This window comes from Volvox carteri, assembly GCF_000143455.1.
Source record: "Volvox carteri f. nagariensis unplaced genomic scaffold VOLCAscaffold_121, whole genome shotgun sequence".
Classification (NCBI taxonomy): Eukaryota; Viridiplantae; Chlorophyta; class Chlorophyceae; order Chlamydomonadales; family Volvocaceae; genus Volvox; species Volvox carteri.
The window spans coordinates 31,225-51,844 of NW_003307664.1; the positions used below are offsets into that span (position 1 = coordinate 31,225).

A 20,620-nucleotide genomic window follows, 5' to 3' on the forward strand; every position below is an offset into this window, starting at 1 on the left:
CAGCAGCCCAATGAGCCATGCCAGCATGACCTGTTTAATCATGTTTTGCGCAAGCAGATGCACACTTGCTCGTCTAGCGGCCATGCCGGCTGCTGTGCATCTGGTGTATGCAAGTACAAGTTCCCATGGGCACCATACCGAGAGTGCACTCCTGCCATCGACCCCGCGACCTTGCGCTACCAATACTACCGGCCATCGTGGGTGCATCGGAATGTGGTCCCGTACCACCCCACGCTGGCACTGCTGTGGGGTGCCCACATGAATATACAGCGGATCAACTCAGCGACCTGGTCATTCTACGTGCTCAAGTACGCCATGAAGGTGCGTGCACATGGTGTGCTGATTCCGGGATGCACCACTGCACCCCATCGCCAGGCTGCAGTGGTGGCTTCCTGTGCCTTGACGCAAGGACACCTGATTGTTGCCATGGCACTGACATGCATGCAATGGTGCCCTGTCTGCATGCTACTTGCAGACGGAGCCAATGGGGAATGTGGACCTCACTGCTGTGTCACGCATGGCACTGGGCGTGCCGGCGGACAGCAGCACGGGTGCAGCAGGGCGTGACTACTTCGTGCGCCTCGCATCAGCATACCTGGCGGCCACAGTCATCAGCCCCATGCTGGCATACCTGACTGCGGCCAACATTCACACAGTAAGTACCAGCCATGCACAATGTGCCTTTCTGTTCTGCAGCATCATCTCACCGGTGTCCTCATCATCTGTGCTGCCATACCGCACGTGCCGACAGGTGACCATGTCAGTTGGCGTGCAGTACATTGACTCGTCACCACCCACGAGCCGAACATGGCGCGTGCTGCAGACTGGCCCCATCGGCAGGACACATGGCCATCTGCACCTCAGCATGCCACCTGTGGACATTTACACGCTCCGTCCTGCATGCTTGGAAGATGTTGCCTTCTACGATTACTTCACAAAGTACCGAGTGTATGATGGCGACGGGTGCCCACGAGGTGGCATCTTCTGCGGCCACACTACCAATGGCCAGCATGTGTTTCGGATGGTGGAGCCACGCTTGGTGTGCTTCACTGATGTCAACCCCGCTTATAACCCAGAGGGCTTCTTCTACAACCTGCTGCTCAAGCAAGTGCCGTTCCGCCATGAAAGATGCCTGCTGTCGCCACAGAACGCGTCGCAGACATACTTCGAGGAATGCCAACTACGCGAGCTGGTCAAGGATATGGCAGACTTGGAGCGCTATGTGCAGGCGTGAGTGCTGCCACAGACTGCCACACAGCCATCCTTTAGCCCATTCCTCATCCTCATGTGATGCACATGCCTCTCCCATGTCCTTGTCCCACTGCCACGCCTGCAGCTATGGTGAGTACCACTTGTACGAAAGCGACAGGCGGCATGCCTTGCTGGCCACCTTGCTAGCAAAGTACAGCCCAGATGAAGGACTGGACCTCCTTGGTGATGAGCTCCTTGATACCCTCGCTGGTGGCGACCTGCCCATGCCTGCCCCTCGTGCCACCCCCGAGAGGCAACCCATGGTCCAGGAGAACCGTGACCAGCGGGCACTGCAAGCACGGTTGGCTGCCTTGGCTGCAGAGTTCAGTGACTTGGATGAGTTGCCATTCACACCACAGCAGGAAACAGCTGTCACTGCTATCATGGTGCAGCAGGCTGGCATTGTGGTGCTGAGCGGCAGTCCGGGCTGTGGCAAAACATTTGTGACCAAGAAGCTCACACGACTGCTGCGGGCTGCAGGGAAGGCGGTGCACCTGTCTGCCAGCACAGGGGCAGCTGCTGTCCACTTGAGCGAGTTTGCGACCACCAACCATACCGCCTTCAACCTGCCTGTCAGCCAGCAGCACCGGCCCACAGCCTACATGCGGCAGATGTGCGGGTACAAGTGCTGCAGGCAGCAGACATCCTCATCCTGGATGAGTTCTCCATGATGACTGCAGAGAACTTGATGCACATCCTCATCACATTGTGGCATGCCAGCAAAGAGCCGTCCATCGAGGCCATGCTGCGCAAGAAGCTCATCATCCTAGTTGGCGATGATGCACAGGTGCACAATTTTCACCGTCCTTCCGTTTGCGAATTGCTGGCATGAAGGTGCACAGGCTCCACACTTACAGTGCTTACACTGCTTGTCGCATGCTTCCCCTTGTCAATGGCCAGCAACTGGCCCCCCCTCACCCACTCTCTCTTCCACCCTTCTCCCCATCCCCCTCACTTGCACCTCCACAGCTGGCGCCTGTCTGCAAGCATCAGCGCACGCATGAGGATGAACCCGCTGCCACAGTGGTGTGCCGACGATGCCACATCTCAGCCTCGCCCTATTGGCACACCGCCACACGTCTAAACCTGAGTGTCTCAGTACGGCATGCAAAGGACCCGGCATACAGCAGCCTGCTTGACATCATCCGCCAGCACGCGCCCACCCAGGCGGAGCTGGATGCTGTGTTTGGGGTTTGCTCACCGGACAACATGCACTTCATCACCGAGTCACAGGTGGCGGCCACATGTGACGCAGACACCACGGTGCTGTGTACCCATCGGGAGGACGTGCTGCAGCACAACCTCGCCATTCTGTGGCGCCTGGAAGGCACCACTCTCGGTGAAGTATGCCCCTGTCCCTTGTCCCACAACATCACTGCCCCAGACGCCATGCTGGCCCTGGACCAATGGCTCCAAGAGCCCACATTTCGGATGCTGCCATGCGTGGCTGTCGGCGCGCGCGTCAGCCTAACCGACAATGTCTCCCTGGCCCGCGGAGCCGCCAATGGCGCTACTGGCACTGTGGCTGACCTTGAGTTCGATGCAGATGGCCATGTTGACAAAGTCAAGGTCCTGCTAGCTACCACCGGGAAGACCATCACGCTGGGGCACAGTGTCACGCGCTATAAGATCCTCAACGGTATCCGATACTTCAAGTCCACCTTCCCCCTATGTCTTGCATGGGCAATAACAACACACCGTGCACAGGTGTGTGCTGCAGTTGCTGCAAGTTTCCTGGCCTTACATGCATGGACAGCCACATGTCCACACTCTGTCGCGTCACATGACTGTAGCACCGAACAAAACACGTGCGTACGGCAGACTTAGGGTTACGGCTATGGAATGCAGGGTGGCTTGGCGAAGTCCTGCAGGTAGCTTGAAGTGCTGACTTGACGACAAAAAGGGCAAGTAGTGACACTAAACAAATGGCAACCTGCGCAAGGGGCCAGAGTTCCCTCCAGGCAATTAATCAACAGCGGCAAAGATTTACCTTACCCACTGAGTCTGCCCGGCGTGAAGGATATGGGCGTTGAGTGGCCCACACAGGAGTTCGGCTGGTGGAAGGAAGTTACTTATGCGGCTTACGAAAAGGGAGGTCCGCACAGGGCTTGTTGTCTAGCTCAGAGAACTTTACAATGTTCCGATCATGAGCCGTAAAGCGACTTTTCCAAGCTCGCTGCCGGCTATAAATACCGAAGTCACGATGTCGATCACAGGAGGCCCTCAAAAGATAAGCCTCGAGTACGACCACGACGTATAGTCCACAAATGACAAAAGTGAAACACCTTATAACCCGTGTGACAGAACATTCACACAAGAAATAAACAATTAACAAGTAAAGTACATAAACATACGCGAACGAGCGTACATTCTCGTCTCGTCCATAAGTCCATCAGCGAAGTGTAAGATAAGAACCAAACACCTTACACGATAATACACGAAATTCGCGTATTCACACCGATTATAACCTAAGACGATTATAAAAGACGGTAAAATGAACGTGACGCTAAAATGTCGTGACAACTCGTCCAAACACCCACTGCTAACCGCGCCATTCGCACCCCCACAATCCCACCTGCATTGCTCATGCTGTATGCAGGGTGCGACCCTCGCCACACACACCATCATCCATGCCCGGAATGCTTTCACGCCGGGACTGCTGTACGTCATGCTGTCGCGTGTCACGGAGAGCCGCCTGATCAAGGTCATCGGCTCCCTGTCACCAAGCTTGTTCAACCCCGTCGTTTTGCCATGGACAACACATCCCATATCTAACACAACAGCACCAGCCGCCGGGCCATCGCAGCCAGCTGTGAACACCACTCGAAATCCGCAGGAAACAGACCTCATGCAGGTGCACCCTGTGGGTCAGCCAGACAGCCCAACCTTGCACCCTCCGGTGGAACCGAGCCGCCAGCGGGTACCCTACATGGGCACCACTGATGCCTTGCCATTTGCAGAGCACCTCGGCATGTAGACAGATGCATCACTATGTGCACATTCAGACAGGCATCATTATGTAACCAACGTGCAGACTGTCCCTGCCTACATCAGTACATGCGCCACGTAAGGAAGTTGTCACGTTGCAGCCCGACCGCCGCACTAGGTGCCTGCCACCCCACAAACAACCCGTCCACAGCAGTGCCACCCGGCAGTGCATCCACAGCTGCACGCTCCTCCTTGGCAGCCTCGTGCACCGCAGCACGGCTGCAAACAGTCTTTGCCTGCATTAGCCGCTCCTGCACCTGCACCTGCATGGCTTGCAGCTCCTGGGACCCGCCAGCCTTTATTGCGCGCACCAACAGCTGCTGCACGTCCCAGGGCCGCACAAATGCAGACAAGCCCATCTGAACTGCCTCACTGCCGAGCGGAACCACTGGCGCGATGGTGCCGTGCTCCAAAGCGCCAGCTGCCAGCACCACCAGGGTCATGTTGAGGGGCAGCAGCTGCAGGCCTAGACTAGGCACACAAAAGGGCCCGCCTTGCAGGGCCCCGCACCCAGCCGGCAACCACAGAATCACTGACAACGGCCCGTCTCCTCCATCCAAGTGCAGCTGCACCCCTTCATTGCTTGTACGTGCCACCAGGTTGAAAGGTGTGCCGCCCAGCAGATAGCATGCAGCCTTTGGTGTCACCAGCTTCTCCCTGCAACCATGAGCATAAAAGGTGCATGCAGCAGCTTCAAACCATGCCGCCATGCCATCTCAGCCCACCAAACATGCCTAGGATGCCCTACTTACATTGCGCATCAACTTGCCTGAGCGCTGCCATGCACAGAAAGTACTTCGTAGCCATGGTGTAGATGGCTTCGGCCAGCTGCGTGGCTGCCGAAAAGCATACGCCTGGTTGGAGGCACTCTGCATCCCGCTGGCGCATTGGTGCATACCTGCAGCACACGACAGCAACTCTTAGTCCGTGAGCACGATTCTGTTTCCATCCTGCATGTTGCCGCACCACCACGCAACCGTTTACACAATAGCCTGCCGGAATGCAGCGGCAGAGGGCAGACGCCTGTATAAGACGCTGGCTCGCCGTCTGCACCATGAACTCCTGGTCAATCCAGCACATCCCAGGTAGGTTGCACAGCCTGTACAAGGCTTGTGGCCTATCTAGGAGCACACCAGGCAGATCCCCCGAGCATACGCTTCCCCCACAGCCTGCAACCACTGCATAACATGCATCATGTACATCCCTGTACTACAACAGCCTGCCATAATGCAGAAGCAGAGGATCAGATACCTGTACAATGGCACCGCCTCGCCTACTGCACCATGCAGGCCTGGTCATGGAGGGCGGGAGGGTGGATGTGAGGTTGGCGGGATGGCGGGGCGGAAGTGGAGGCATGCAGGGGCGGGGAGTGACAGATACGGACCCTGTGGCCACATGGCCGGGCAGCTGGAAAGCGGGCAGGGGGGACGGCAGCTGGCGCAAGCAAGCAATGGGCAGCAAGGGCGCTCGCATAGCCCACACAGCAACTGGACACTTGACGCTTGACGGATAGGGTCCGACGATTTCAGCGCTAGCCTTCTGGACGTTGAGCAGTGCTGTTGTATTTGGGCACGATCGCACTTAAGGTTTCATTCACGGTGCATACATGTCCGACCTTAACTCGTGTGAAAACGGCGGCTGCTGCCCATACGGACAGCAGCGCTTGGGATGGTCTATTGCGTGAGTGTTGGGGGAAAGGGGGGGGCCCGCTGCGCTCCTTTCTATGTCGCGTGCTCGGGTGCAAGTTGGTAGCGTGCGAGTTCACCCTTCATGTTGCCTGTTCTGGCATGGCCTTCCACGCGCGATAGGAAAATTGAACCTACGCCTTCTTCTTCGTTCCTACATCATAGCAAAGGACAGACGCGACGTGTCCTGTACACGCGCTGTTGCTTTGGTACTCTGCTTGTTATTCTGGTTGAGCTACCTGGTGTTGTTGCATACGCGCGCGCAACGACATGACTGCATGTACAATGCGACGTGCACTAGACGACCTGTAAACACCTTCCACTAAACTGCTTCGAAGCTATTCTCACATTCCAATATGCCACTGCACTGCTTTAATCTCCAGCCGGGCCACATTCTATTACGCGCAAAAGTAATCATACACCTTACATTCCAAAATCATACGGGCCTTGGAAACGCGGCCAGCTGCTTCACAAGGACCCCCCTCTTTTGTGTAGAACAGTGTGTGCAGGCAGTAGCCAATGTCGCAGCTGTTTTGCGCGGTTCGGCTTTAGGCCTTCGGCTCAGACATACAACATGGGATGCGATGTGCGACGACGATCTCTTTCATGAGGTCCGCTGTGATAGGATTGTTTACGGACTGCAGGGACTGCAAGTTTGAAAGGGTTCCGAACTGGGAAGGCCTTTGTCAGTCGGGCTCGTGCGCCGCTCGTGTCCAATTTCGACAAGTGCTCCCCGTAACTGGTTTGGCGTCTCTGCATGTCCGGCTGTTGGAGATGCAGTGAAAGGAAGACCGATAAAGCCTCGGCGCAAAGAGGAGATTGGATTGCCAGCACCTAAACTACGAAGCGGCTACGATGCACACCTCAACGAATGGACATTTGTAAAAGCTGCTTGTACTGGTCGTATAACAGAGTGTTATCCATGGAGAGGTAGTCCGCTGGGTCCATTATAATATCCCTAACCTTTTGTAACGTGTCCCACGGGTCCTTCAGATATTCTGCATGTTTTGTCAACCCAAGCATATCCTATGCTTACAAAGCTTCATCTGTGTCACACGACAATTCGCGTTTTGAGGAAACCCGCTTTGTAGTCCGACGTCAATCCTTTTACAGTTTCAGCCTCGCATTAGCTTACAATAGCGAACTTCTATACTTTAATCACAAATAAACATGATGCAGATCGGCTTTCTGCTAATTCTTCTGCACCGGCAAGTCTGTTTTTATGCATCCCCGCGAGGGTTAACCCCTTGACTATGTCTCATCCGCTTTACCTGACATCGCTTTAGTCCATAAATCGATACGTTTCTCAGCTGAGCTTCGTCAATACATGCATTGTGCCGAACTGGAGGGTCCATCCTATGCCTCAGGCGCAATGGGTACTAGACGCGGCTTACACCGCTGGCAATGGCCAATCTTCATTCAGTGGTCCACCATCTCCACAAAGACTTAGACGCGGGAACGGCGTCCTGCACCTGGACCTGCGAGGCGTACCTGCGGGCCCGGGAACGAGCTCCCCCGCTCAGCCCGCAAGCTCAGGAGTGCAATGGAAGCCACCGAACAGCTACAAGCCACCCGGACCTGCGGACAGCCACGCGGCTTGCGTGCATCAGCCCTATTCCGCGCTCCTGCTCTCAGTGCTGAACGGGGGGAACAACTCCGCAGCGAGCGCCTCGCCAGGGGCTCGCGCAAGCGGCCCAGCAGCTAGCAATGCCATGACCGTGCTCTCCCCCGGCTGCACCCGCGGCCCCGTGCAGCCATCCTGTGATCCGATGGTGGGGGGTCCCCCGCAACCAGGGGGTCAACGCCCCCCCCACATTCGCCCAGCTGCTCCTGGGGGCTTCACGGTGGCTCGTGCGACCGCTGGCCAGGCCGCCGTACAAGGCGCCGCCGCTTCCTTGTCCGCCGGCGGCGCCGTCGGGACATCCGCGACAGCGCGGCCTAATCCGTACAATCCATTGCTACCCCGGCAAGGCGCAAGGTCTGCCGGACGACGGGGCCCCTCGACGGGGCCCACGCTGCCGGAGCCGCCATACACGAGTACGAATGGTCAAGGCAGCAGGCCGCCGTCACGGGGCTCCGCGAGGCAGCGGCAGGACGCCTCGAACGATAACATGCCGTACGCGCCGTACTCTGCTGCGTCACGTGGCGCAACCGACGCCATGTCTCTCCGCGCTCGTTCGATGGCCAGCACAGCCGCATCGCTACTGCAAAGGCCAAACGGTGTTGCAGGCTCGAGCGCGACGGCGGCGACGGCGACGGCAGCAGGTGTCTCGATGCACGGCTGCCATCCCGAAGACCTCATGCAGCCGATGACGGCGGCGATGGAGGCAGCAGCGGCTGCGGCGATCAGGGCGGTGGCGAAAGCGGTGCAATCGCCAAACTCGACACGGACGCACGGCTCAGGTGCCGGCGGCGGCGGCGGCGGCGGCAGTGCAAGCAGCAGCGGTGGTGGCAGCGGCGGAGCCCGCGGCCCTGACCTTGGAGCAGGGCCCGCCGGGGCCCCTCGCAGCCACTTCGAAGTCCCTCTTGACCGCAGCGGCAGCGGCGGCGGCGGCGGCGGGATCTGTTCTCGCGGCGAGTCAGTCGACCTAAGGTCTCCATCACCCCAGGGTAAACGTCGTGACGGGATGTACGGCGAGTCGCCATCGCAGCCGCCGCCAATGCCAGTGAGCATGCAAACCGCGCTCGCGGTTCTAAGTACTGGCGCGGCCGCGGGTACGGCAGCGCCGCCGCCAGCTGGCGCTGGCCGCGACGCCGCCGCCGCAGCGACGTCACGGCTGCAGGCCGTTGTTCTACAACCGACGGCGCCGCCAGCTACCTCCTCATCCGCTTCATCATGTGGACTTCCGGCGCGAGTATACTCTCCCGTACCACGGCATATCGTACGATCGTCCGCCAGCGGTACGGACGATTCTGCGTTGGATTTTTTTGGCATGTACGAGGGTGACGTGTTAAGCGTGGAGGAGGGGGGTGGCGACGATGAGGACGATGATGAGGAGGAGGGTGGCGAGGACGACGTGAGGGTGGCGGCGGGGCGGCCCGGCAGGTACGGACAAAGATACGACGAGGCCGGCGGCGGGCGTCTGGACGACGCAGAGCTTCGGCCTTGGCGTGTTGGGTCAGGACGCGGAGTACGGAGTACAGCAAATGTGCATGCAGTACGGGCAGCGGCGGCGGCAACGGTGGTGGGGCAGAAGGGGCGGGCGACTCCGACACCGCCGCACCGGCAGCAGCAACAGCGTCCCGTGCCATGGCCGCTGCAGCGGCCTCCTAGCGGCCGACCGCCAGCGGCGCCGCCGCCGCCAGGCGGCGGCGGCGCCGCCGCCGCACTGCGACGTCGCAGCAGCTTTGATGCCTCCTCCATAGCGGCGGCGGCGACAAGCTTGTACGGCAGAATCAGCGATGGCTTGAGGGAGAACTCCGCGTCAGAGGCCGGGTCGCGGCCCGGTACAGCATCGTCCGCTTGGTCGGCGTACGACATGCTCCTTTCACCGGATCTAAAGCCGCCGCCGGGCCGCGGCCAAAGCCTGGACAACATGCCAGCAGCTGGGGACGGCGGCGCTCAGGTGATGGGCGGCGCCTCTGAAGAGGTGACGGCAGCGGCGGGGCATCGCCGCGCCGCCAGCAATCCCCGCGATGCGACGAGGCTTGAATGCCGCAGTAGCGGCGGTAAAGTTCCTGGGCCGCGCTTGAGCCGGAGCAGTAGCAGTGCCAGCTGCTACCGGGCTGCAGGCAGAAGCGGCGGCGGCGGCAGCAGCGCAACGGAAAGGACCGCCGTACAGGCCCTGGCCCTCCTTGCGACACTGGCACTGACATCCCCGCCATCTCCTGGCGGCGCGTCGTTCATTTCCGGTGCTTGCGGCGCCACAGCCCCCACCGCCACCGCCGCCGCCGCCGCCGCCGCCGGCCGCAAGCGTGCCGGTGCATCAACAGGCCGTGGCCGCAAGACTGGCGGCGGCTCCGCCACCCCACACCGGCCGCTGCATCCTGCCGTCCTAGCCTTGGCGGAGATGACCGCTGCGCCGTACGACCCCCAGCAGCGTTCGGACGAAATTCCGACCGATGAAAAGGGCCGCGCGTTTCCGTACATTCAGCCGCCCGCTTTCCCCGGCACGTGCCCCACCATCGCTTTCGTGAAGTCGGCGGCGGAAAAGCACGCCCGCGGGCTACAGCCGCTGCTGAGCCCCACGCTGTACGTCAAGTACGGCGGCGTGGCCAACACGCCCGTACGTACGGCATTCCGGGAGGCGGGGTTACGGCCGACACGCAAGGGCAAGCGGTGGATCGTACAATGGGGGGGTATTCTAGATGCTCCGGCGCTGGCCAAGTTACACAGCTTTCAGAGGGTCAACCATTTTCCCGGTAAGCTTGGGGTTAACTTTGGGGGGGGGAAAACGTGCCAGGCACGGTGTATGCCTCGCAAACACCCGCCTATAATATTTCTTTCGTGCTTATAAAAGTTTTATCCTTGTACTTGCATGGCATGAAACGATGATTTTCTGTTAAAAGCGTTGAAGTCGAGGACACAACCCCCAGGAACAACCGAAAATGCCGTACGTTTGTTTGCGTTGGTGCGTTGGAGAGGGGAAGTGGCCGGGTGCTGGCGGGGACGGCGCGGGTTGCAGGAATGTACGGCACATACACAACTTCCCCTGTCCTTGGCATTCATACCATGATCGTAGGGCAGAGTCCCTGAACTCCTTTCCTCTTCGATGCCCAAACCCCGCTTAACCCCCAACTGCCAACCCCCAACTGCCAACCCCCAACTCCCAACTGCCAACTGCCAACACTCCAGGCACGTGGGAGTTAGGCCACAAGGGACACCTGTACCGCAATGTGTATAACGCCCGCCGCCGTGCACGTGGCCCAGCCGCCGAGGCCTTTGACATCGTCCCCCGGTTTTACATCATGCCACGCGACTACGAAGAGTTCAAGGCTGACGTGGAACGGTTTCCGGACCGGTTGTACATCCAAAAGGTACGGCATAGTACGAGTGTGGGTAGGTTTTTCAGGGTTTTAGGGTAAAAAATGGCGGTCGCCTCCGGAGTGTGAGTATATAGTTGCAAGCAGTGGGTGTCCCAGTGGGGTGCTGCCGGGCGATGTGGATTCCCTGGGGCAGCAGGGGCAGGGGGTGGGGGAGAGGTATGCGGGATCGATACAACAATGATTCAGTCTTTTTCTCCTCGCAGTCTCACATTATTCCTCCGTTTCGTTGCTAACCACCCCGAAACCAACCCAACTACCTCAACGTCCAGCCAACGAACTCGTCGCGGGGTCGCGGTATTCGGATGGTCACCCGGCCTGATGCCATATCACGCGATGCCAAGGACATGCTCGTACAGCATTACATCGCTAACCCCCTGCTACTTAACGGGTGAGAGCTTGGGGGGGAAAGGGGGGCGGGAGGAAATCAGAAAAACACACACAAATAGGGGCGTGGGGGCGCGAGGAGGGGGTGGGGGGGGACGGCAATGAGGGAAGGGGGGAAATGGCTAGGTGCGGGTTTGACAAAGGGGGAGAAGAAGCCGGGAGCATCGCGAGCGGAGGGGGCTGGCAAGGTTGTACGACAGCGGTTTTCCCCCCTCCTGAGCGACTGGCCCCCTCAAAAAACCTGTCGTACAGGTTCAAGTTCGACATGCGTGTGTATGCGGCCGCCACGTGTCTCGACCCCCTGCGGCTGTACGTCTTCCCGGACGGGCTTGCACGACTCGCTACGGAGCCGTACTCCGCGGACAAGGCCGATTTGACGTGAGAGGGGTAGGGGGGAGGGGGGGAAGCGGGAAAGGAAGGGGAAGCTCCAGCGTGTCGTACATCTGCCACATCTCTTTACCCCCCCCCCCCAACTTGCTTGGGGCGTGTTAGGTGGGTGGGTGGGCTTGGGAGGAGCACTTGCATGTTTACTAGAAAGCTTATTAGCAGTGAGCCAACCAGCCAGTGTTTTCTTTTGCTCCATACTTCCAGCGCCAGGCCAGCGTAAAATGGTTTTCTCAGCTAACGTCACATCTTTCCTTCAACTCATGTCAGCTGTTACGGTGTGTTTAGCTCTCCGCCGCTTTTGCATTTACCTTAAGAATCTTTAGAGTACTACGAGATGTTTTTTCTTGTATCCTTTTCGCATTTTATTTTAGACTTTGCGGCTAGGTAGGTAGTTTTCCGCTATCTTTTCATGACTACTACTAACATCAACGCGAAGACGCCTTCTTCTTCACAAGCCGCAACTGGTTAGTTGTTGCTTCCTTACTTCTGCTGTATCAGGCCACCCTTGCCATCAGCTTCACTCGTTCGTCGTGGTTCGTCGTCCCCCACTTGCTCCGCAAGCCCTCCCCCCCTCCTTTCCCATGCAGCAAACGCTGCGTGCACCTCACCAACTACTCGGTCAATAAAAAGTCCGCCAAGTTCGTTAAAACACAAGCGCTACTGCCGCAACCCCACCAACCGCCTCAACCACAACCAGAACAACAAGAACCGGCGGTGCCGGAAGGCGCATGTAACAGCGGCGGGGACGAAGCCTCCGCCGCCACCGTTGGCGCTGCGCCAGTGGCGGCGGCGCCGCCGCCGCCCCCCTCCTCCTCCCTGGCCTCCTCTTCCTCCTGCGCCTTCTCCGCAAACCCTTCCTCTTCTCCTCCTCCTCCTCCTCCCCATCATCAGCAGCAGCAGCAACAGCAGCACTACAGCAGCGGCAGTAGCAGCAGCAGCGGCAGTAGTCACCCTGTCGACCCCGCGACCGAGTGTGAGGGCAGCAAGTGGAGTTTGTCCGGGCTAAGACACTTCCTGGAGAGCCGGGGCATAGGGCCCGGCTGGGGTGTGGTGTGGAGGCAGGTGGGGGGGACGTGGGGGTGGGAAGGGCAGGTGGTGTGGGTTTGTGCGTCGCGGTGCGGGGAAGATATCGTGTCTCTTCCGTAACACCGCCTCCTCGCCTCCTTTTCCACCCGGCTCCGAAACCACCCCGTCACGGATACCATGTCAATTTTGGCGATGTCATTTGCAGTTATGATGAAATGTGATTGTTTTAGTTAATTTTGTCTTGCATTAAAAAGTTCACCTTTGCACCCCACTTACCATTCTCCTTACTACCGCCACCGGCACCCAAAAACCACCAGCCCAAAACACAGCGGCGTTCTCCCCATCCCCATCCCCATCCCCCACCACCCCCATCTCCAACCTCCACTCCTCCCCCAACCCCCTACAGGTGTGTGATATCGTGGCGGCGGCCGTGATAGCCGCGGAGCCGAGGATGAACACCGAGTTTAAAATGAAGGTACCGCACCGCAACAACTGCTTTGAGGTGAGGGGCCCAACACTGTCCCCCCACCAGGGCCGGGTTTCCTTTCTTTCTTCCTTCCTTCTCCTCCCTCTGTTTCTCGGGGGGCATTTCCGTACGATGATCCCCGCCCCGCCCGCTCCTCCTACCGCACTCTCGCCACATTTCCTCCAATTCAATTTAATTGGATTTACTTACATTTTACTTACATGTTTTATTTAAATTCTATGTTCACATTTTATATTTACATTATATTTACATTATATTTACATTTTATATTTACATTTTGAAATGGCATTTTGTATTCACATTTTACTGACATTTTATTTTTATCTTGTAGGTGTGGGGTTTCGACATCATGCTAACGGATGTTTTCCGTGCCTGGCTCATCGAGGCCAACACCTGCCCCTCCCTGGCGGCTGACAGCGGACTGGATATGAGGGTCAAGTGCTCCATGGTTTCGGAGCTCATGCACCTTATTGGGCCTGTGCCGTATGACGTGGAGGTACGACGTGCCGTGCCGTACATTACCTTGTCGTGTTGGACAAGATCTTGAGGATTAGAGGGGTTGGGAAGGGGTGGGGTAATGCAAAAGGAAAGAATTATGAAATGTGGCGTTTGTGTAGCATTGGCGCTAGTACATGGCTGTGACGCGGGTGGGGGGGGAAAAGAAATGTGTTTCTGTGTATGTGTTTGTGGGGGGAAGGCGCCTTAGGGATGGTGGCGACTCGACATTGGCGGACCGCTACTGCTGCTGCTGCTACTGCTGCTACTGCAGCGGCCATTATCTGTCCTGACGCCGACGTTTGACGTGATTAGGACCGCTAGGACCACGTAACAGTCCAGGTTAGAAAATCACACACACACACATGCATACACACATACACACACTCACACACACATACACACATAATCATTCACACTCACTCACATACTCACATACACACATACACACATACACACATACACACACAAACACAGAAAAAATGCAACACAAGGCACGGGGATGTCCTCCCGGGGCCATTGTCCCCCCTCTCACCTTCCCTCCCTTGCCCAGCCCCTGCCGGGGGTTTCCCCCCCCGCCTCCGAGGGGGCCTCTGCGGGGTACGTCACACTACAACATATGCCGTGTACGTCTGTAGGTATACGAGAAAGCAGCGGAGGCGAAGCGCCAGGCGCGTCTGACGGGGCTTCCGATAGCGGCAACCAACCCCACGGCACGCAGTACGGCCGCTGGCGGCGCCGCCGCCGCCGCTGCTGACGAGGAAGCTCCTCCAACTCCCAACAGCCTGCTGGGCGCACAGCCTTCCTTTGGGCAGTCAACCTCAGCTGCCAGCGGCGGCGGCGGCGGCGGCGGCGGCGGTGGTCCTGGCAGCAATGCGGTGGTGCAACCTAAATCTCTGCATGAGCTAGATTCCATTGACTTCACCGGTGGGTCTCAGGGTTAGGGTTTTTTCCGCTAATCTTTTAACCGAAGGCAGATGTGCGTTTGTGTGTGTCAGGGTACGACAGCGCCAGAATCGGATCCTGGACGAAACAAACACAAAAACCCGATTTGCGCCATCGTCATCGTTGTTGTACTTGCTCATCCCGTACATGTCGTACTGTCGTGCTTACACGCTGCCGCTGTTTGGTGCCCGTTGTACATGCTGTTGTCATGACGACACGTTTATTGTCGTACGCTGTCGTACTCTGCAGCTCTAAACCCGGCGGAGCTTCCTGAGGTTGTGTTGGAGGCGGAGGCGGAGATGGCTAGGAAGGGTAGCTGGGAACGTGTTTTTCCATGTGAAGAGGACCCCGCCAGGTATGTGTGTTTGTGCGTGCGTGCATGTGGCAGTGTTGAGTGTGTGTGTGTGTGTATATGGGGATGTACGGAAGAGTTGTGTTGTGGGAAAGGGTGGCGAGTGGTTGTATGGTTGGGTGGTGAGTGTAAATATTTAGGAGTTATAAACGCAGACTTGGTGAAGAAGAGTGTAGTTTTAGAGAATGAGGAGGTTATTGCGGTTGGGGGAATGAAGGTATGGAGGTTGGCAGTTGGCAGTTAGCGGTTGATGGCGTAATTTACATGTCTTGGTTCTTGGATAGGCAACCGAGTAGAGCAGAAACAGTAGCTCTGACGTAATCCAAAACCAAAAGCCGATTCAGTTAGACATTTGTGTGGTGCTAACTAACTTACGCCGTACTGGGGAAAAAGCGGTTAGCATCATTAGAATGATGGCAAAACGTCGGGACCACTGAAAAGTTGATGTTTAGCAGTGCAAGCGTCCCCACGTCTTCCATACGGAACCCCCCATACACACGCTCACACATATACAGACATACACACATATACAGACATGCACACATATGCACACATACACACATATACAGACATACACACATCTGCACACATCTTGCAAACATTGTAGCTTATATGCGGAGTATAGTATAAAGGAGTGAAGCGAGTATAGTCTCTGACTTAAGTTACGTACGGCAGCCGTACGGCTTGCCATTTCTTCAGTAGTGTAAGCCCTAGCTTGGCAGCCCCGGTCCGCCTCGCCCTGTCGTACCCGGCACCTGGAACGCAACTGTACAGCAAGCCGTGAAGGCTATCGTACATAGCACCTAGTAACACCTGCTAGTGCTGCTGCTGCTGCTGCTGCTCCGCCAACACCAATCTTTCGCCAATCTTTCAGGGACGGTGGTCGTTGTGGCCCCCTCCCTCCCTTGGGGCCAGCTACCCTCTTCTTGTCGTTCGTCACATTGCCCGCGCTGTGGTAGCAGCATGACCCTCTGCTTTGTCCGCTCAAGAGCTCAGGAGATGCTAGGAAATGGAATTTTTGGGTCTACCTCCTGGTTGGGATGTTAGGTGTCTTCGCCTCCCGCGCTACCACAGCCTTCGGCAAAAAACCCTTCCCTTCCCCCGCTGTCCCCGCTGTCCCCGCCTTTTTACCATCATACCTTCCATCGGCCGCACGCATACACACACGCGCGCGCACACGTGCGCCCGCAGGTACCTCAACCTTTTCGAGACGCCTCGCCTAAACAACATAATGCTGTGCAAGTATTACGCGCAAACCAGCGGCAACGGGGGAGGTGTGTTCCGCCAGCAGCAGCAGCAGCAGCAGCAGCGCCCTGGCAGTGTCAGCCGCGGCGGCGTCCGCGCGAGTTTGCTGGGGGCAGCTGGGTTGCTGGGGGGTATGTCGGGGAGCGGCGGGGGTGCACGGCCCTTGTCGCGGGAGTGGCGTCCCGGTGGGGGGGGCTCCTAGCGTGGCACGGCGTTAGCATCACCGTCTGTGCCGTACGTGGCGGATTCTTCTTCTTCTTCTTCGCGTTTGGGTTCTTTAAGATCAGAAAGTTCGGGGGCAGGTGCTGCCAGTCCAATTTTGGCTCCTCCCTCCTTCCGTCCCCCCCCTCCGGGCTGCCCCTTCACCCCTCCATGCAATCGCACGCAACGAGTTGCGGCTCGATCCCCGAGCAGCCCGTCGAGGGAGAAGAAGAGAGGGAGAGATATGGTTTCGGAATCTGATACGTACTCCGATTTGGTTTGTTAGTTGTTAGTTAAACTATGCTCGGTCATCTCCACCGTTACCAGGTTATTATCAGTTGGTTAGTTGATTAGTTGGTTAGTTGGTTGATCATGTACATGGTGCATTAGGATAGGGGTGGAGACGGCCTCTTTTCCAACAGTCTTTGTGGGGGAGAGAAAGGGAGGGGGTGAGGGAAAGGGAGAGGGCAGCTGTAATGGGCGGGGAAGGGTTTCCCCCGGGGGTTGTGGTGGCTGGGGGTTAAGTCCTTTGTGTGGGTGGGGGTTTGGGGGTTTGGGGGGGGGGGAGGGGACCCGTGGCGTGAATGCCGGTTAATTCTGACTTCCGCACGATTGCTTGTTCAGGCATGAACGTCACCGAGGTGCCTGTGCACATAGGTGTGTGCTTGTATGTGCATCTGTCAGAGAATCTGTCGAAGAGATAAAGGAAGAGACACACGCACATACAAACACACACACATACACAGAGCGCGGGGAGTAGCTGGGTTATCGGGTTAAGGGGCTAGCGGCTCTAAATCAGAAATCAACTTTTGAAAAAGCCGTCAGTATCCTCAATAAGGTTTTCAAGAGTTGATGTTTTTGTAACATATAATTATAGGTTGGCATTTGTTCCCAGGTTTTAGGGTTTTAGTTTTAGCAATGTTTTCTCCATGTCAGCCAGGTAGAGTTAGAGAGCCACAAAAAGTGGTGGTCCAGGGGGTTCAGAGGGCAGGCGGACTTGTAGGAGGCTTGGAGGGTGGAGGGATTTGGGTACTGGTAGCTTAGCCTTAGGCTGTTAGGCTGTTATTAGGCACTGCCCGGGCGCTCGCATACGGCAGCCCTCTGCGTGTGCATGTATCTCCATGAACTGAGACTGCGTATTGTGTGTGTCTGTCTGTCCGTCTGTCTGTCTGTCTGTCTGTCTGTATTGTTGTTTTATGGAAGTAAGTACCAAGAATAGAGAACGACAACAACAATAACACCACCATAACATCTTGAGGGTGTGATGCTGGTTTGGTGACCAGTCTCTCTTGGGATTTCTCCGCTGGACTCTCCAACGCTGCTGCTGCTGCCGGTGTAGCTGGTGCCGGTGGTGCTGTTGGTGGTATGGCTAGTGCGGATCCTGTTTTTAATGTTGATGTTGATGATGTGGTGATGATCACGAATTAAGAAGAGAACGGCGTGTGTTTCACCCTCCCTCCCCCTCCCCCTCTTTGAGAGCTCGGGGGGGGAGGGGGCCTCAAATCAATGAGGGGATTGCACACGGATTCTCATGGCGGCCTGGGCATGAGAGGAAGCGGAGGGAAGGGAGGAGTGTGAACGTACGTACATATGTATGTTTATTCATCTGCGATTGTGCGTCTCTTGTATGTTTGAGGAGGTGGTCTAGTCATGCTTAGTAGTGGTGTGAGAGCGTCTGAGAGGTGCTTTGGTGAGAAGACGAGGGGGAGGAAAGGGTTGCTGCGTGGGGTGTACGGCTGGCATGGAGTGCATGGTTAACTGTATTTTAACCAACGTGTTCCGTTTAGTGTGCGGTCCGGCTACCTGCGTGTGCGGTAAGGGTGTGCCTGCGTGCATGCTTCTAAACTTTTTCGTGTTGAATTGGTTCGCAGGGATGTCCCAGGTCTTTTGGCTGTGGTGTCTTCATCTGTTGCGTGTGCTAACGAGTATAAATGGTTATCTTTGTATTGATGTTTTGTCTTCTGTGTACGCAACTATGCTGGCTCCTAAAAGCATCTCTCGCACATGTCGCCGGTTGTGTACGGTACTTACATTTCGTCCGAGTCTTTACTCGGATTTTTGTAATTCTCGGAAATTCAAATGGAAACCAATGTGGTTCGCGTAATGTGAAGGGCCTTACCTGATTCACAGCCGGCCCTGCTGTCGAATTTTCATTAGAAACTAAGCGCACAGATGCGGTTAGGAAATCTGCACATTCGGGGACCCCTATTGTGGGGATTGCGGCTGTTGGAATCCTGGGATCTTAGGTAGGCGCAACGTTCAAAACATATAACGCTTCCAACCTCTCTTACGCTTGCAAAGTGCAGGCGCCGAGGCTCTCGTGCAACAGCGTGAAGCACTGCACTGCAGTGACTGCAGCTGTCGATATCGTTAGAACCGTTCGTGCACGTTTCAGTTGATAAATTCACGCACGACGCAGCTCAGCTTTATGTCCTCCACCAAAGCGTCTTGATGGTAGGCTTTGATTTCGCTTCAAAAATATGACTTCCTGCAATTCATAAGCTCATCATGCATGCCGGCTTAGGCGGCCCCCTGCGGTCCATATCAAGCAGGTGTTTAGTCCGACATAACGTTCATCGCTTTGAAACATTAACGGCATATTGCACGTCAGCTGCAACTACGATGGCGAAAGAATTCCGCGAGCTTAAACAGCAGGCACGGAAGGACATTAAGCAAAGGCTCAGAGCGCTCACAGATGAACAAATGGCGGATGAGAGTGCGTTGACAGCCGATATTTGTCATGGTTTTACGGCCCCGTTCACGGCTCCGTTCACAGAGCCTGGCCATACAATTCATGGACGCAGGCGCCCGCATTGCTGCGCATGTGCTCGGGTTGCGCCCTTACACTGAGGCGAAGAATATCGGCATATACCTCCACTGTGCAAAGCTTCGGGAGGTGGACACAACAGAAATCCTCAAGGACGCAATGCGGCAAGGTAGTACCGTACGGCAAGCTAGTACGGCTGCCCGCAAAGCCCAGCTAGGATCCAGCTTTGCCCGTTCTCTGGACACCAAAGTAGGGCGCCTCAAGCTCCTGACGATTTTATTGCTCAGCCCTGCTTCCTTGGATGGATTTCCTAGGGCGCAGCAGTGCCTATACAAAAAGCCCAGCTTCTATCCATCCGACGTTTTCGCAGGAAAGCGGTGCTATGTACCTGTGGTTGACGACAACAACAGTAACATGAGATTCCTCCACCTAGGTGCGTACGACAGTACGAAAACATTGTGGGCAGTACGGCAGTGCGTGACGGCAATACCAACAAAAGGCATGGGGGAAAAGGATGGGTGCAGGAGGGAAAAAAACGGCAATGAATTTTTGAATTGTGTTTTTTTTCTCTATCCAGAAGACATTTTCCCCTTCCACAAGGACACGCGCGGGTCGGGGGGGGGGGATGGAGGGCACTTGAGGTGATACGCCGTCCCCGAGCACCTTCGCGTGTATTGCATGAAGCCTCCGCCCTGCTGTCGCCTCACACCATCCCCCTCCCCTTCCCCCCTCATTTCCCCCCATAAAACGTGTGTGTTTCGCTCGCTCTTCTTCCACATCACCACCACCCGGTCGTACTCTTACAAGCACTAACCGCACCAACCGTCCGTACCGTTTTAATCCGTACCTTCTCCGTATAAACTTTCCATTCGTCCAACCCACGCTGGGTGTCGTACAGACGAGCTATCGAGCCTCGAAAAGGTGCCGCCCTTTGGCATCTTGGAACCCCCGGACACGTACGGCAACGGATCTCCTAGGCAGGATGGTACGTGTTGCGTGCTGGTGTATTGTGCATGACGTACGGCATGACAGGGTTAATGGAGAGTGCTGCAGTTGCTGCTACTACTACTTTTTTAACTACGACTACTACTACTACTACTACGACTACTGCTGTTGCTGCTGCAGCTACTGCTGTTTCAAATCCATAGCTCACATCAATTTCCCGATCACCTTAATGGCCAGGGGCTTAGGGTTTATTTCCTCTCCTCTTTGTGTAATTGTCTGCCGCTCCCTAACCTCCTACCCCCTACCTCATACCTCATACCTCCTACCCCCTACCTCATACCTCTTACCCCCTACCTCTTACTCCCCCCTCCTGAATCTGAGGGTTGTGTGCTACAACCCCCCTTCCCTCCCACCCACCCCCGCCCAACACACACACGCACCGAAGTCCTCCAGAGCCGTACACCTCTGGATGTCTT

At 56.7% G+C, this 20,620-nt stretch overlaps 2 protein-coding genes across 2 annotated transcripts in view; one reads left to right on the forward strand and one right to left on the reverse strand.

The window, feature by feature from the left end:
* Positions 1-7,282: 7,282 nt before the first annotated feature.
* On the forward strand, positions 7,283-18,460 carry ttlH (uncharacterized protein; the record flags this gene model as incomplete). Its single annotated transcript, XM_002959048.1, has 11 exons — positions 7,283-10,286; positions 10,720-10,901; positions 11,180-11,298; positions 11,547-11,672; positions 12,269-12,395; positions 13,114-13,209; positions 13,526-13,690; positions 14,328-14,616; positions 14,884-14,989; positions 16,178-16,260; positions 17,772-18,460. 11 exons carry the CDS (start codon positions 7,283-7,285, stop codon positions 17,858-17,860), a joined length of 4,386 nt encoding a protein of 1,461 aa, XP_002959094.1. The 3' UTR covers positions 17,861-18,460.
* A 1,119-nt stretch (positions 18,461-19,579) lies between these two features.
* The window catches only part of VOLCADRAFT_100488 (uncharacterized protein), a gene marked incomplete at both ends in the record, with an annotated part of 4,455 nt that continues 3,414 nt past the window's right edge, over positions 19,580-20,620 (reverse strand). Inside the window, 2 exons of the mRNA XM_002959058.1 lie at positions 19,580-19,587; positions 20,047-20,198. Of these exons, the coding sequence (XP_002959104.1) occupies positions 19,580-19,587; positions 20,047-20,198 (160 nt within the window). The remainder of the gene's footprint in view (positions 19,588-20,046; positions 20,199-20,620) is intronic.